The sequence below is a fragment of the Eurosta solidaginis genome, chromosome 2 (assembly GCF_040869045.1).
Source record: "Eurosta solidaginis isolate ZX-2024a chromosome 2, ASM4086904v1, whole genome shotgun sequence".
Taxonomy (NCBI): Eukaryota; Metazoa; Arthropoda; class Insecta; order Diptera; family Tephritidae; genus Eurosta; species Eurosta solidaginis.
In genome coordinates this window covers 101,647,270-101,661,593 of record NC_090320.1, presented here as the reverse complement: position 1 = coordinate 101,661,593, position 14,324 = coordinate 101,647,270, and the positions used below count along the sequence as shown (strand labels likewise).

Here is a 14,324-nt window from a genome sequence, read left to right as displayed (position 1 = left end):
AACTTTGATTAGTAAATTGAATTTTTCTCTTCGGAACCACTTTGCTATCTCTGTTCAATTAAAATATGCACTATTATACTATCCGAAGTCTAATTATAATGAGCTTAAAATGGTTTTGGTACAATTTTTATTTATTATTATTATTATTGTTACCAGATTATTTGACATACGATTTTTAAAATTGATTTGGTTTTGTAACTCCTTCTAATGTGGTTTTAAGCTCAGTAGTCTGTTTCAATATCAGCCGAGACCCTATCGACATAAGTTTCGAATTTAAGAACAGACTTTTTCTTTTCGGTCAAATCTAATATAGATGTAATTTTTTTTACATATTTTCATAACAATTTTGATGTTCCGAGCTTTGAGCTGGTTTTGCGTGGGTGTATTTATATATATATTACCTCATATAAAGAAGCAAGTGATTCCAAGGTCCGAGCACGTCTTGAGCTATACCGAATTGAGCTTTGGCGATCAAACTAAAAAATAAAAATAAAAATATATAATACAATATGGTCTATATTCGGTTTTTTTAAATAAATACTTCAAATGGCATTTCTCTGCCTTAGGCTAAGTTGGACTGCCCATCAACAAAGACTTCTCATATATTATGTTTATATGTGCGCATACATCGCTTACACTCAAAACCAGGGGCATAACAGTTATAAGAGAAAGGAATTAAAAAGCTTGTTGGACCAATAAGAAAAATATATTGGTTGGAAAAACAACTATGAAAACAACTATTTTATTGAGGTTGCGATAACTGTTGTATGAATTAAATAGAAATGAGTGAAGATAGGTGTTCATTACAATTGTGTTCTTTATTTGATAATACTTTTCTATTTATACCCAAAATTACTTCCAATAATTTCTTATGTATTATTCTACATATTTACTTTAATACTTACGAGCTAGGTAAAAGTATGGTAGGTACATAAGTATATTGTGTAGTGAATGTATGTACATACATACTTACATATTGTCGTCATTCAAATGAAATATGATTTTTCAGTTGGCTGAATTGTGCTAAAGCGTGCTTGTTCATATGTTTGTAAGTATGCCAGAATGAGTGAATAATTAAGACATACAACACCACCCGTTTTTAAAAGAGTGACCACATTTTGGTCATTCACTTTATGACCTAATTAAATTTTATGTGTGTCATTTTGTATAATTTTACTTGTGTCACCCATGTTTAAAATTTTTTTGTTGTTACAAAATTTTAAGTGCTTTTTCACATTCGACTCTTTTGTGGTCGCAATTTATGTCATAATGTTAATTTGATACAAAAAGTAATAAATTTATATGTTTATGTAGTTTTTGTGTTCTTTTATCTTTATTTGCTTAAATTTGTGTTTGCACATTGACATTTGTTTGCACATATTTACACGTATGTATGTTAAGTTGCTAGTACTCATTGGAAATTATTAGTAAAGTGGAATGCTTACAATTGTAATTATATTTTTTGGTTAAAGTTTATTTAAATTTATAATAGTTTAAGCCTATTTTTAAGAATTATGATTTTATTATTTTCATTTATATATTCTATATTATAGGGAATTAAGGTCAAATTATTCTTCCTATCGATATTTCCTATCGATATTTTCTATTCTACAGGGCCCTATATATCTACTATCTAACTTAACTAGGTATAAGGGATCCTATTATCTAAAATTAATACCTCTCTAAAAGTCGATGTTCCTAGATAAAATCGGTCAAACAAAGCTTTTGCATTGTTATTTTATTTCATTTAAGCCCAACTAAGATTAAGAGTTATAATAGAATGTCCGTAACTAATTGATTAGGAATTAATACTACATACAGTGGATGCAAAAATTTTTCGTATCTTTTCTTATACCATTTTTCATATTTTCCAGTAATATTTTTATTTAATCTTGCTCATCATGCGATTTATGTCTGGGTGGCCACCAAAACAGAATCGTCATGATATTTATGAAGAATTATTTTAATTTTATCGAGATTTGTCACATTTATAACCCCTGGGGTTAATGCAATTTTTAGATTTTTGAGAACTTGGTACCTATTTCTTTTTAAATTTGCCTACTCGAGTATTCATTATTCTCGACCAATTTTTCAAAAGACAACTGTCTTTTTATATGAATTAATCGGGGATTGCCCGTATTGTTTTAAATGTACGAACATTTATTTCAAGCAATTTTTAATTTTTTATTATTTAATAATTTGGGAAAAATTTAAACAACGTGACATCAGGACGGACAAGGCGACAGCTGTTTCGATTATAACTTGTAAATCTCTTCAAAGCTTTTCTCCCTGGAGTGGGAGTCGAATCCGCACTCCTACGATAGTTGAAATGGTTACAAACGCATTCAGCTATGTCATGCCTTAGTTGTTGTAAAGTTTTTCCTAATTGCCCTCTGTCGCATATATTATCTTCTACACATCATATACTTCGTATGTAGTTATGTGTTGAAGTTATGCATGTTTGTAAGGCGGTTTCATAGAAACTTGGTTTTTATTGCTGTTTTTGTTCTATTTATAGAACTACAACGAATTAACCAAATGTTGTCTCTTTATATGAATTAATCGGGGATTGCCCGTATTGCTTTAAATGTACGAACATTTTTTTCAAGCAATTTTTAATTTTTTATAATTTATTTAATAATTTGGGAAAAATTTAAACAACGTGACATCAGTACGGACAAGGCGACAGCTGTCTCGATTATACCTTGTAAATCTCTTCAAAGCCTTTTCTCCAGGGAGTGGGAGTCGAACCCTCACTCCCACGATAGTTGAAATTGTAAAAAACGCATTCAGCTACGTCATGCCTTAGTTGTTGTAAAGTTTTCCCAAATTGCCTTCTTTCGCATATATTATCTTCCACACATCATATACTTCGTATGTAGTTATGTGTTGAAGTTATGCATGTTTGTAAGGCGGTTTCATAGAAACTTGGTTTTTATTGCTGTTTTTGTTCTATTTCTATCTACTCCCGGGAGAAAATGCTTTGAAGAGATTTACAAGGTATAATCTAAACAGCTGTCGCCTTGTCCGACCTGATGTCACGTTGTTATATTTTTCCCAAATTATTAAATAAACTGTCTTTTTATTTTACAAGTCCTAGATTGTCGGCATTTTCAGATAAAATATTGTCCTGAATCAGCGATGTGCAAAACGGCTCTTGCCTTTTGCTCATACGGGCACGCTTTGCACATTTTAGTGCTAGGTGATGGACGATCAAGAGCAGGTATGTGGGGCGAAGAACACAGGAAGAAAATAATATACAAACACACATAAGATTGATAAATAGATAGTATTTGGCCTTATAGAGCTGCCACCGCTCTTATTATGTTAAAATTACTAAGCGTTTTAGGATATACTAGCCTTTACCGGCGGCTTCGCTCGCACTAAAGGCCACAAATATGCAATGTCGCTTTTGTGATATATAACTCGAACTGAATTTTCAGTTGTAATTTTAAAAGTTCCTTAATGATTCAAATCATAAACAAAGCAAGTTTTAAAATTAGAAAAATGGTCGGCGTAAATTAAACACACATGCAACACATGCTCCAACAATTTTTGCAGTGTGGATTTAACGATATGTGTATGTGAGCTGAAGAAATTTGAAAACTCCTCCATAATTTGAAATTTATAAATGGAAGCAGTTATTTTTATAACAAAACTGGTAAAATTAGTCGTTGTTTATGCGATTGGTACCTTTTTTTATTTGTAAACTGATACATTTCTTTCCAGGCTCACGGCAACACTGCCAACAAGTATGAAAAGGGTTTCGTTTTCCCACGGTTGTATACGAAACGTGCATTAATACGTTTTTCTACTACTTCCTCATCTAATGCTGCTACTTTAAAAATACTTTTTTTAAATACTTTTATGTATATATTGCAAAATGAATCCGCTTGCATATAATTAAATGCATTTGAAGGCGAAATGAATGTCAATAATGCACTGCTTAACATAAAGTCGACTTCAGTCTATGGTTACTCCGTTTTTCGTATTTCTTGCCAAAAATGTATGTTTTTGTTTTCGTACTATTGCAGCACATTTTGGGTACTGGTTTTCGAGGTTGAGAGAGAATATTTTCATTTCAGTTTTTTAGTGTTTCCGTAACCTTCTTGCGATGAATATCGTTTTAGATGAAGCGTACGATACTTCCAATGTCTTTTTTTACTCCCCTAACACCCAAAAACACACAAACGGCTCACTTGCACTCGCTGGTACTGAAACTGATTTAGGGGCCGAAAAAAGGCTCATCCCTGTCCTAAGTCAATCTTATCCTCAACAAGCCGTTTGTTTGTATTTATTATGCTACGAATTTTCTATCCTTTTGGGGAATTGAAAACGAGCGCGACATATCCTTTAACAATTTATTAAGCGCTTCCTATACATATTATAGAGTTCTCATTGAAACTTTTAGTTTCTTCATTACTAGCTGGTTTTTAGTTTCCGCTCTTGTGGTAATTTTTTGTTTTGTTGCATGCTTCCACTGACATTTTCCTTTCTAGCTATGTACTCTTTGAAGCGTTAATTGTGATATTAATACCAAATTCGTTATTTTTATAAAGGGTATTTAACTATTTAGAAGAATATTAAGTACATGCAAATTTATCTCTCGTGTCCTGAGAGATATAAAAAATTAAAGGTGCGGCGAACCACTGTTCGCCGATACTGATTTAAAAGTAAAACACGAGCAACTTCAATTTCAATTAATCACAATTTATTACGTGCCACTTGCACGTCCCAAAATTAACTGAACTAAACATCCAAATTAACTTATTAGCTAACCTATTACTGCTAACTATTTATGCTGCGGTTGCAGTTCCCACATATCGCAAGTCGAACGCTTGCGCGTGTAGACAGGAATTGCTTATATTGCAATTCACATGATTTCAATAATTTCGATACCTGACCTGATCGTTGGTTGCGCGTCTGCTGCGTCAGCGAAGTTATTCTGTGAACTTTAATTGGAGCAATGGAGTCACGTGTACTGCAATGTGATCACAGGGTGCGTCATTGGGAAGTATAGTTGTATAAGGCAACGTAACTCCTCCCCCTTTAAAGATCTGCGTCCCGCAGATCAAAAGTCGAAAATTGCGAGGGGATAACATTTTGTAGAGAGTAATTACAGTTTCCTGGCGGTATACTGGTGTTGACTGGTGTGACTGGTAGGCTGTTGTCCAGGCGATAAATTTCAGGGGCTGAATTTCCTCTAATGATTTTGCTGCTGTGAGTGTTATCTGCCCAGTGGGTCGGGATTTCAACTGGCGGAAGGTCTAGCTTTCTATTGTAGCATCTCCACAGCATGGCGGCCATAAGAACAATTGCGCATATCGAGAGGATTTCTGAAGGGAGAGAGAAATTTACTTTTTCATTAACGTACCCAAGATACCTTATGTTTTCCATAGTCAGGTCGTGGACGTATTCTAGGTGGCCTTCAAGGTGTGGCTCTTCCTTTTTGATAGTACTGCTGGAAGGGCCTGTGCGGTAATGGTTTCATAACTGGAAAATACCTGGTCACCAATGGTGACTATTTCGTTATTTAATTGGATTACATAAGTGCCGTTTACCGTACTCGAGGCATTGCTACTTTTGATTACTCCTTGGAAGTTTGATATGAACACAGTGTTCTCGTTTATCAGCTCTATTTGGGACCCATTCTGTCTGATGAATTCGCAGTTGGCTTCTCCACCTTTTAAGAGTCGCGGTAGGCAACTGCTTTCTTCCAGTTTAGTTAAGGATTCTGCTTTACATACCGTGGATGAGCTGATTACCAGGCAATCTGTTGTTAGGCCGTACGTCTCTTCCTGGTTGACGAGCATCCTGTCAAAAGGAAGATTTAGTTGCTTACCTCCAAAGATTCCAGCGCGAGTGACCAGGCGATTATATTTCTTAGTTGTTACTTTTGGCATTGAAAGGACGTAGAGGAGAAGTGTCCCGTTAGTCAGTACCGACGGTTGGCCATATTCGATTGCTTCTATTATATTCTGATATGGGAGTGTTTCTATTTCGGATAGGATCTGGTTAATTTCGTCCATATCCAGTAGGTTGGTGTTGACAATCCCATTCTTTGCCAACTGACATCCCCGCACCATTTCGTTTACATCCTCGCGAAGGAGAAAAATGTTGTGAAGCGCGTTTTGTCTGAATTCCATGATTTCTGTTTCTTTCGCCACGTTATTCGTGCGGTTCACGACCTCGTCGATTTTTTTCAATACCTCCTGTGTAGCCGCGAATAGTTTCCGGTTTACCCTGTATTGATGGTTGATATTCTGAATTATCTGATTCTGACTGTGCAGGATATTGCTCCAATCCGTTGCGTCAGGTCATCCTGCTATCCATTTCCACGCTGAGCCTAGCCATTCAATAGATCGAGTACTCCTTCTTCTACTTGTGTTGCCCATTAGTTCATGAAGTCGTTCTAGCGTTTGATTAATGTAGTGCTGTGCTAATATCTGATCCTCAATTCGGTTTGTTAAGTTCTCCATTTGCCTCATAGTTGAAGCATATTGTTGTAGGTTGATGACGTGTACCAGTTTGAATGACCCGCCAATGATCCACCCGTTTCCATCTTGGATTGTTACGATCGGAGCTTTGTAGTTGAAAATGTTCAAACCGCTGACGGCATTTGCCAGCAGTGGGAATCTGCAACGCAAGGTGTTAATTCTAATTTAATGTTATTAGTAAGTTAGTAGTTGTTAGGTTCTAAGAGGGTGAGTTACGGTTATCTATTTAGTGGAAAGAAAAAATGTTGTTGATAGTGGGAGGTATTATTAGTGAGCGGAATTTTTAGGATTAGATTGATTCTCATTAACCTAGTGTTACAATCTTGGTTTAGGATTTTCGCTTTTCCTGCGATATTATCTTGTTAGTATGTCAGTGGTGTACAAGTTATGTTTTTGTTTCTTCTTTTTCATTCAGCGATTTTTTCGTTTTTCTTCTTTTTCATAATATTTGCTTAGCGGATTAGGCGCATAAGCTCTACAAATTCTTTCTTTTTCTTTTTTTGTTTCTGTCTTCTCCAACGAATTTTGAGCAAGGGAGGCATCTCCAACTGATTAGGCGAAGGAGGCATTTTTAAATTTGTTTTTTTGTTTTTTTTTCTTTTTCATTTAACGATTTTTTCGTTTTTCTTCCTTTTCATTATATTTGCTTAGCGGATTAGGCGCATAAGCTCAAAAAATTCTTTCTTTTTCTTTTTTTTGTTTCTGTTTTCTCCAACGAATTTTAAGCGAGGGAGGCATCTCCAACTGATTAGGCGAAGGAGGCATTTTTAAATTTGTTTTTTTTTTTTTTTTTGTCTTTCTTCTCCAACGAATTAGGCGGGGAAGGCATTTTCAATTTTTGTATGGGACAGAGGGTCATACTGTTCTCGAACCAGCTACGGGGAGATCGTCAGAATTCCGTTTGGAAGTAGTGTAGCCATTTGTCAAATTCGATGGCACTACGAGCCTACTAGGGCACGATTCATCCCGCTAACAAGCCCGCTCTTGTAGTAATGACCATTTCCTTTCTTCTGGACTAGAGGTGTTATCATTTCTCGAACCAGCTATGGAGAATCGTGTTATCCGATTAAGGCACGATTTGTCCCACTTACAAGCCTGCTCTTGTTGGACAAACTACCCCTTAGTACTAAGTTCTCTTTCCTGTTTGGGCAACTCACAAAGGTCTCGTATTCGTCGTATCGCTGTATATTGTATTTTGTTTCCATGGTTTCCCTGATAAATTTTTCAAAAAAGGATAGCACATAAGACAATAAGAGACCCTGTGAATTGCCTATATGTTTTTTTGTTTTATGTGCTAGGATGTGTATTCCTGTGTTTCACATTTTTTATGTGAGTTTTGTGTATTTTCTTGCCACTTAGCGTGGTGACTGATACTTTGTTGTCCATTGCAACAATCTCCCTCTTATACGCGGGTTTTTGCTTTCCTTTAATCGGCTTGTTCTTCACGTATATAACATCGTTTTCGTCATAACAGATCTTTTCTTATTGTGACTTTTGATCTGTTCTAGCTACTTTTTCGTCAGCAAGGTTTTCAAATATTTATTAGTCTTTCTACTTTTTTCTAACAGCTCTTGATAGTTAGAGGACTTTGCTCGGTTAAAAAATATTTCACTTGGTTTTCGGTTTATAACCGAGTGAATTGAATTATTATATCGGTCTACTTCTATGTTAATTAATTCTTTTGTCCTTAAGTTTGGGTTGTCTATCTTCAGGCATCTAATTATTTCTATTGAGGTGGAGTGAAGTCTTTCCACCTGACCATTCACTTCGCTTCTTTGGGATGGTATGCGATACAATTTTATTCCCAAGGAATCTAACAGGTTCTGGATTATTGGACTAATTAAACTGCGCTCATTGTCGGTCACGAGAATATCAGGTGTTGTGAAATAGTGTAGGAGTTTTATTATTTTGTCCTTAAGGTGCAAGGTGGACTTGTTACGTAAATGGAATAGTTTCGCAAATTTTGAGAATTTGTCGATGACACTGAGGAATTTCTGTCTAACAGGTTCTGGATTATTGGACTAATTAAACCGCGCTCATTGTCGGTCACGAGAATATCAGGTGTTGTGAAATAGTGTAGGAGTTTTATTATTTTGTCCTTAAGGTGCAAGGTGGACTTGTTACGTAAATGGAATAGTTTCGCAAATTTTGAGAATTTGTCGATGACACTGAGGAATTTCTGTATTTGGAATTGGTTTTTTTTGCAGCTCTGGTGCATTCGGATGTCTATCGTATTTACTGACCTTACATGTTTCGCAGGACGAGACATACCCTTTGATTATACTGTTCATTCTGGGAAAGTAGTACTTCTCTAGGATTTGTTTCCTATTTTCTCTAGCATTGCGGTGAGCCCTTTTATGTTCCCCCCATATTATCTCACAAATCCTATCCGGATCCCTTAAGTCTTTTACCATAGTCTGAGCTACCCGGATCTTATATTGCGTAAAATTTTCTAAATATACCTTCTGGAGTAGTCCAAATTGAGCTTCTTGCATCCTAATAGCGTTGATGACGTTTGGTCTTAGTTTTTTCTTGAGGACGTCGATAAGCTCTGCTTCGCTAATTCCCTCTGAGCCTAGGTAGTGCCGCGAGTAACCGGGATGGGGTTCCTCGAATATTGCTAACCTACCTCCAAACACAAGTTGATTTCTAAATACGTTTATTGGCACTTCCACGAATGGTATCAGATCCGAATTATCTTGCCCTGCGCTGTGGACGGTGTTGTCTGTTGAACCGTCCTCGCTTGTCGAGTCCGATTCTGATCCTGAGGTTGCATTTTGGCTTGCATTCTCGGATATGGGCGTTGCAAGGGGATTCGCCTGGGTCTTTAAGCGAGAAAGAGCGTCTGCCACGACGTTTGATTTACCTGGTTTGTATATTATTTCATAATTATATTCTTCAATGCTAGACTTCCATCGCTTTAGTTTTGCGTTGTAGTTCTGGTTACTGAGGGAAAATGTTAGCGGTTGATGGTCGGTGAATATTCGGATCTTCCTAGCGCCATATAGGTAGTTCCGGAGATTGTCCAATGCCCAAAAGATGGCGAGCATCTCCTTTTCGTTGGTAGCATACGCTTCCGCCGTAGTACTTAGGCTTCTTGATATAAATGCTATTGGTTTATATTTGCCATCGTAATCTTGTGACAACACGGCACCAATGGCGAAGTCGGAGGCGTCAGTTGTCAGATTGAAGGGCTTGTCGAAGTTGGGGAAGGTTAGGACTTCCGATGTCGTCAGTATCTCCTTGATATCAACAAGTGCCTTTAGTGCTTCTGTGTCCAAGCTTATCGGTACCTTTTTGGATTGTGTTGCTCTTACCTGCGCGTGCTCTCCTCGTGTGAGGTTGGTTAGCGGTTTTGCGATTTTAGCTGGAGGGAGGTAGCATTTTCCTTATATAATATACCTTTTTTTGGTCTGGAAGTATTCCCTCGGAGGTCACAATATAACCTAGAAATTCTACGCTTGTTTTAAGGAATTGCGTTTTTTCTAGATTAACTCTAGAGACCCGCGCTCAGAAGCCTGTGGAGAATGGTCTCGATGTCCCTTAAATAAGTATTTTGGTCTTTGCTCAAGATTATGATGTCGTCGATGTATACGAAACATATACGACCTATGAATTCTTTGAGCACGTTGTCTATCATTCGCTGGAAGATAGAGGGTGAATTTTTTAGACCAAAGGGAAGTCGCAAAAATTCGTATTTTCCATTCATTGTGGAAAATGCCGTTTTTGCGATGTCGCTGTCCTTCATTGGAATTTGGTGAAATCCCGAAGTGAGGTCAAGTGTCGTGAAATATTTAGCGTTACCAAGACTCGCGATGGTGCCATTAATGTCAGGTATAGGATACGTGTCAGGGACAGTTAGGGCGTTTAACCGCTTGAAATCTATGACCATTCGATATTTCTTTTCCACATCAGACTGAGATTTTTTCGGCACAATCCATATGGGCGAAGTGTATGGGCTTTTTGAAGGACGAATTATTCCTTCTGAAAGTAGATTCTGGATTTGCTTCTCAACTTCTTCGCGCATGTTTACAGGGTAGGGGTAACTTTTTGTGTAGATAGGGTTTCCGGTATTAGTTCTTATTTCGGCTTGGACATTGGTTTGAATTTCCATACTGCGGTCAACCGGGCCAAACAAAGTTTCGTATTTATCTAATGTTTGGTAGAGCCTAGTTTTAGTAAGGTTACTAATATTAGGATCCAGCAGTATGTTTGTTTCTATTTTATTAACTTGTTGTGCTATTTTTCGCTTAAGGGGCAGTACTACATTTGGTTTTAGCATAAGGACGTTGAGTTCCCTATCTATTACCGCTTTAACTTCAGTCAACGAGTCGTCGCCTATGATCCCGTCGAACGATTTGAGTCCTGGGAGGACGAAAAATGTGGTGGGAGTGTCCTTGGCCACAAACTTAAAAAAATATCCACATATTTTCCTGTCTACTTTTATGTCGCCATCCGCAGAGGTTACTTTGAATGACTTTTCCACTGGCATGGTGTTACGTGCTACGCGTTCACTTATGTAATTTTTATTTGCCCCCGTGTCTACTAGAAACTCTAACGTAACCTGATCATGCGTAACATATTCTAAATATGGTACGCCAGACATGAGGCTCCCATGGTAAAATTTACCTGGTCGCCCGTGAGTTTTTCTTTGTCTGCTGTATCCTGGGTTTCTCCTTTATGTACCGGTGCCAGGTGGAATAACTTTTGTTGTTTACTAGGGGGTTGGTTCATATGTCCCGTGGAACCTGCACCCCTCTTTGCGCCGTCAAATGCGGAAAATCTAGTGTTTCGCAACTGGGAAGATGGCTCGTAATTCGTTTTTACCAACGCCGACGGAGTGCTCCGCCAATTTTGCGTTCTTGTTTGTCCCGAACCTGAGTAAGACGGTCTTGGTACTTCTCGGTTGCGGTCTTGCCACGTTCGGTTGTTGTTCGGCTGGCGTGGATGATACTGGTCTGAATAGCCTTGGCCTGAGCCAGTGTAGTCCCTTCTGTTACGAGAGAAGGATGGGGGTATTAATAGTGTTCCCGTCTCTTCTATTTGCTAGGGATGGACGGTGGAACGCATTTCTGCGGTCCGCATTCAGCATCTTCAGGCAAGCAGAGTATGCCTCTGGTAAGATTTTAATATTTTGAACGAGGAGCAGGGCCGGTAGGTCTCCGTGAAGCCCCCTAATAAACACGTCTAATGCTCTTCGCCGGTGCGCTTCTATCGTTTCCTTATGTGCGTATTATTCTGGTTTGATTGCGTTTATCATCAGAGATAGTGCTTCTGAATTTGTGAATAGAAGTCGGATAATCTCTGTCGCCCTTGCGACAATAACGTCAGTTGCTGTTCCAACGTTTGGATGTCTCTAATGTCTGCACAGTGCAGCGAAAGGGTTTCTTTAATCTTTGCCCAGTCCGAGTCGTGGATGTTGTACGCAAGTAGCGCAGAATCCGCGGCCCCCCTAATTTTTCCCCTAATATGTCTTAGGATGTGTCGGCTTGTGCCGCACTATTTCATAGTCCTTTATCACTAACTCTACACATGCACCCAGGAACCGTAGTGTTCCCGTGAACCTTCGAACACCTGCAGGTCCTTGACACAGTCCGGAAGATTGGCCACTTGAGCTAGTTCGGTTTCCGTTCGAGGCGTAACTAGCGGCTCAACTGGTTCTGGCCTGGTGTCCGTGGACTGTCTCCGTACCTCCTGTACTTCTCTCTCTATTCGTTCCAGGTCCTGTGTAAGGCCTTGCAAAGAATCATCTCTGTTCGTCGCTTCCACCCTATTGAGACGCTCCTCAAACTTCTTTACCTTAGCAAGAATGGTATTCAAAGCGCCATTCATCTCAGTGAGGGACCTCGAAATCTCGTCGGAGTTCATTTTTCTGAAAATATAAGATTTTGATTAAGAAATTGACCGACTTACACAATCCAATATTTCATTGGCTTCTTGAAATAAAATAATTAAAAAACAATTTTTAAGTTAAACGGTTTTATTGAAAACAATACATGAAATAATAATAATACGAAAAGCTAGAAAATAATTAGGTAGGTCCTAGGTACTAGTCATCACACTCCTTATCAATCTAGGGCGTTGATCAGACAATTAAATAAAAGCATTGGGCGCGTGAAATTTCTAAAAATGTGAGGCGTAGCATAACCTGATTAAGGTTCATTTGGTTTTACTTATGACTATCAATAGAAATATGACGCGTCCAACGCTTTTATTTAATTGTCTGATCAACGCCCTAGATTTAAAAGGAGTGTGATGACTAGTACCTAGGACCTACCTAATTATTTTCTAGCTTTTCGTATTATTATTATTTCATGTAAGTATTGTTTTCAATAAAACCGTTTAACTTAAAAATTGTTTTTTAATTATTTTATTTTCAAGTTTTTAGTCTTTATTTAATTGCCTATTATTTCTCATACTATTTAGTTCATTTAGTGACTCATTATTGCAAATATTCCTGACAATTTGTTACAATCTAAGTCCTCAATACAAATCCATAAGACTTTACTCGACTCTGCGCCACGTATGCTTGTTCCTATTGGAACTCAAAAATATTTTGATGTCACTTCTACCGGACTGTATGTAATGTTTGTTCCAAAATCGGACATAGGTCGCTTTCTACACATGTATGTATTATGTGTTCCAAATATGGACCAAATCAAATCGGACCACAAATACGATTATTGTGAATATCTCGATCCTTGCGCAACCTAGCGGCGATTTTTTTTTTCATAAGTCGCTTTTTATTCTTGCATGTATTATGTGTTCCAAATATGAGCCAAATCGGACAACAAATACGATTTTTGTGAATATCTCGATCCATGCGCCACCTAGTGGCGATTTTTTTCACAGGTCGATTTCTATTCTTGCACGTAGTATGTATTCCAAATATGAGCCAAATCGGACCACAAATGAGAATTTTGTGAATATCTCGAACCATGCGCCACCTAGCGGCGATTTTTTCACAGGTCTATTTCTATTCTTGCATGTATTATGCGTTCCAAATATGAGCCAAATCGGACTACAAATGCGAATTTTGCGAATATCTCGATCCGTGCGCCACCTAGCGGCGATTTTTTTCTTATTATTGCATTGTCATCGGGTTCTGAACTATATTCCAAGTTTCAAGCTTGTAGCTTATCGGGAAGTTACTTAAATTTCAATTACAAGATTCGTTCACAACGGCCGTGCGGCCTGCCTGTCAACTCAAGCTAAATAAAACCGTTTAAAAACGACGTGACCAGAACCAAATGTTTCCAAAGATTTTTTTCCTCACGTATTCAAGTTTGAATGAAGTTTTCTTTTCTTTTCACAAGACCAGGACCTAATGTTTCCAGAGATTTTTTTCTCACGTATTCAAGTTTGGATGAATTTTTCTTTTTCTTTTCACAAGTCACTTTGCACCGACTGCTCGGGCGCCATTTAATCTCTCGTGTTCTGAGAGATATAAAAAATTAAAGGTGCGGCGAACCCACTGTTCGCCGATACTGATTTAAGAGTAAAACACGAACAACTTAAATTTCAATTAATCACAATTTATTACGTGCCATTTGCACGTCCCAAAATTAACTGAACTAAACATCCAAATTAACTTATTAGCTAACCTATTACTGCTAGCTATTTATGCTGCGGTTGCAGTTCCCACATTTCACAAGTCGAACGCTTGCGCGTGTAGACAGGAATTGCTTATATTGCAATTCCCATGATTTCAATAACTTCGATACCTGACCTGATCGTTGGTTGCGCTTGTGCTGCGTCAGCGAATTTATTCTGTGAACTTTAATTGGAGCAATGGAGTCACGTGTACTGCAATGAGATCACAGGGTG

General features: G+C 37.8%; 1 protein-coding gene across 5 annotated transcripts in view; it reads right to left on the bottom strand.

The window, feature by feature from the left end:
- vari (MAGUK p55 subfamily member vari) overlaps positions 1 to 14,324 on the bottom strand; it is a 767,475-nt gene that overhangs the window by 281,123 nt on the left and 472,028 nt on the right. For all 5 annotated transcript variants that reach the window (XM_067766042.1, XM_067766044.1, XM_067766045.1 and 2 more), the window contains one exon: positions 402 to 476. In XM_067766042.1, the coding sequence (XP_067622143.1) occupies positions 402 to 476 (75 nt within the window). The remainder of the gene's footprint in view (positions 1 to 401; positions 477 to 14,324) is intronic.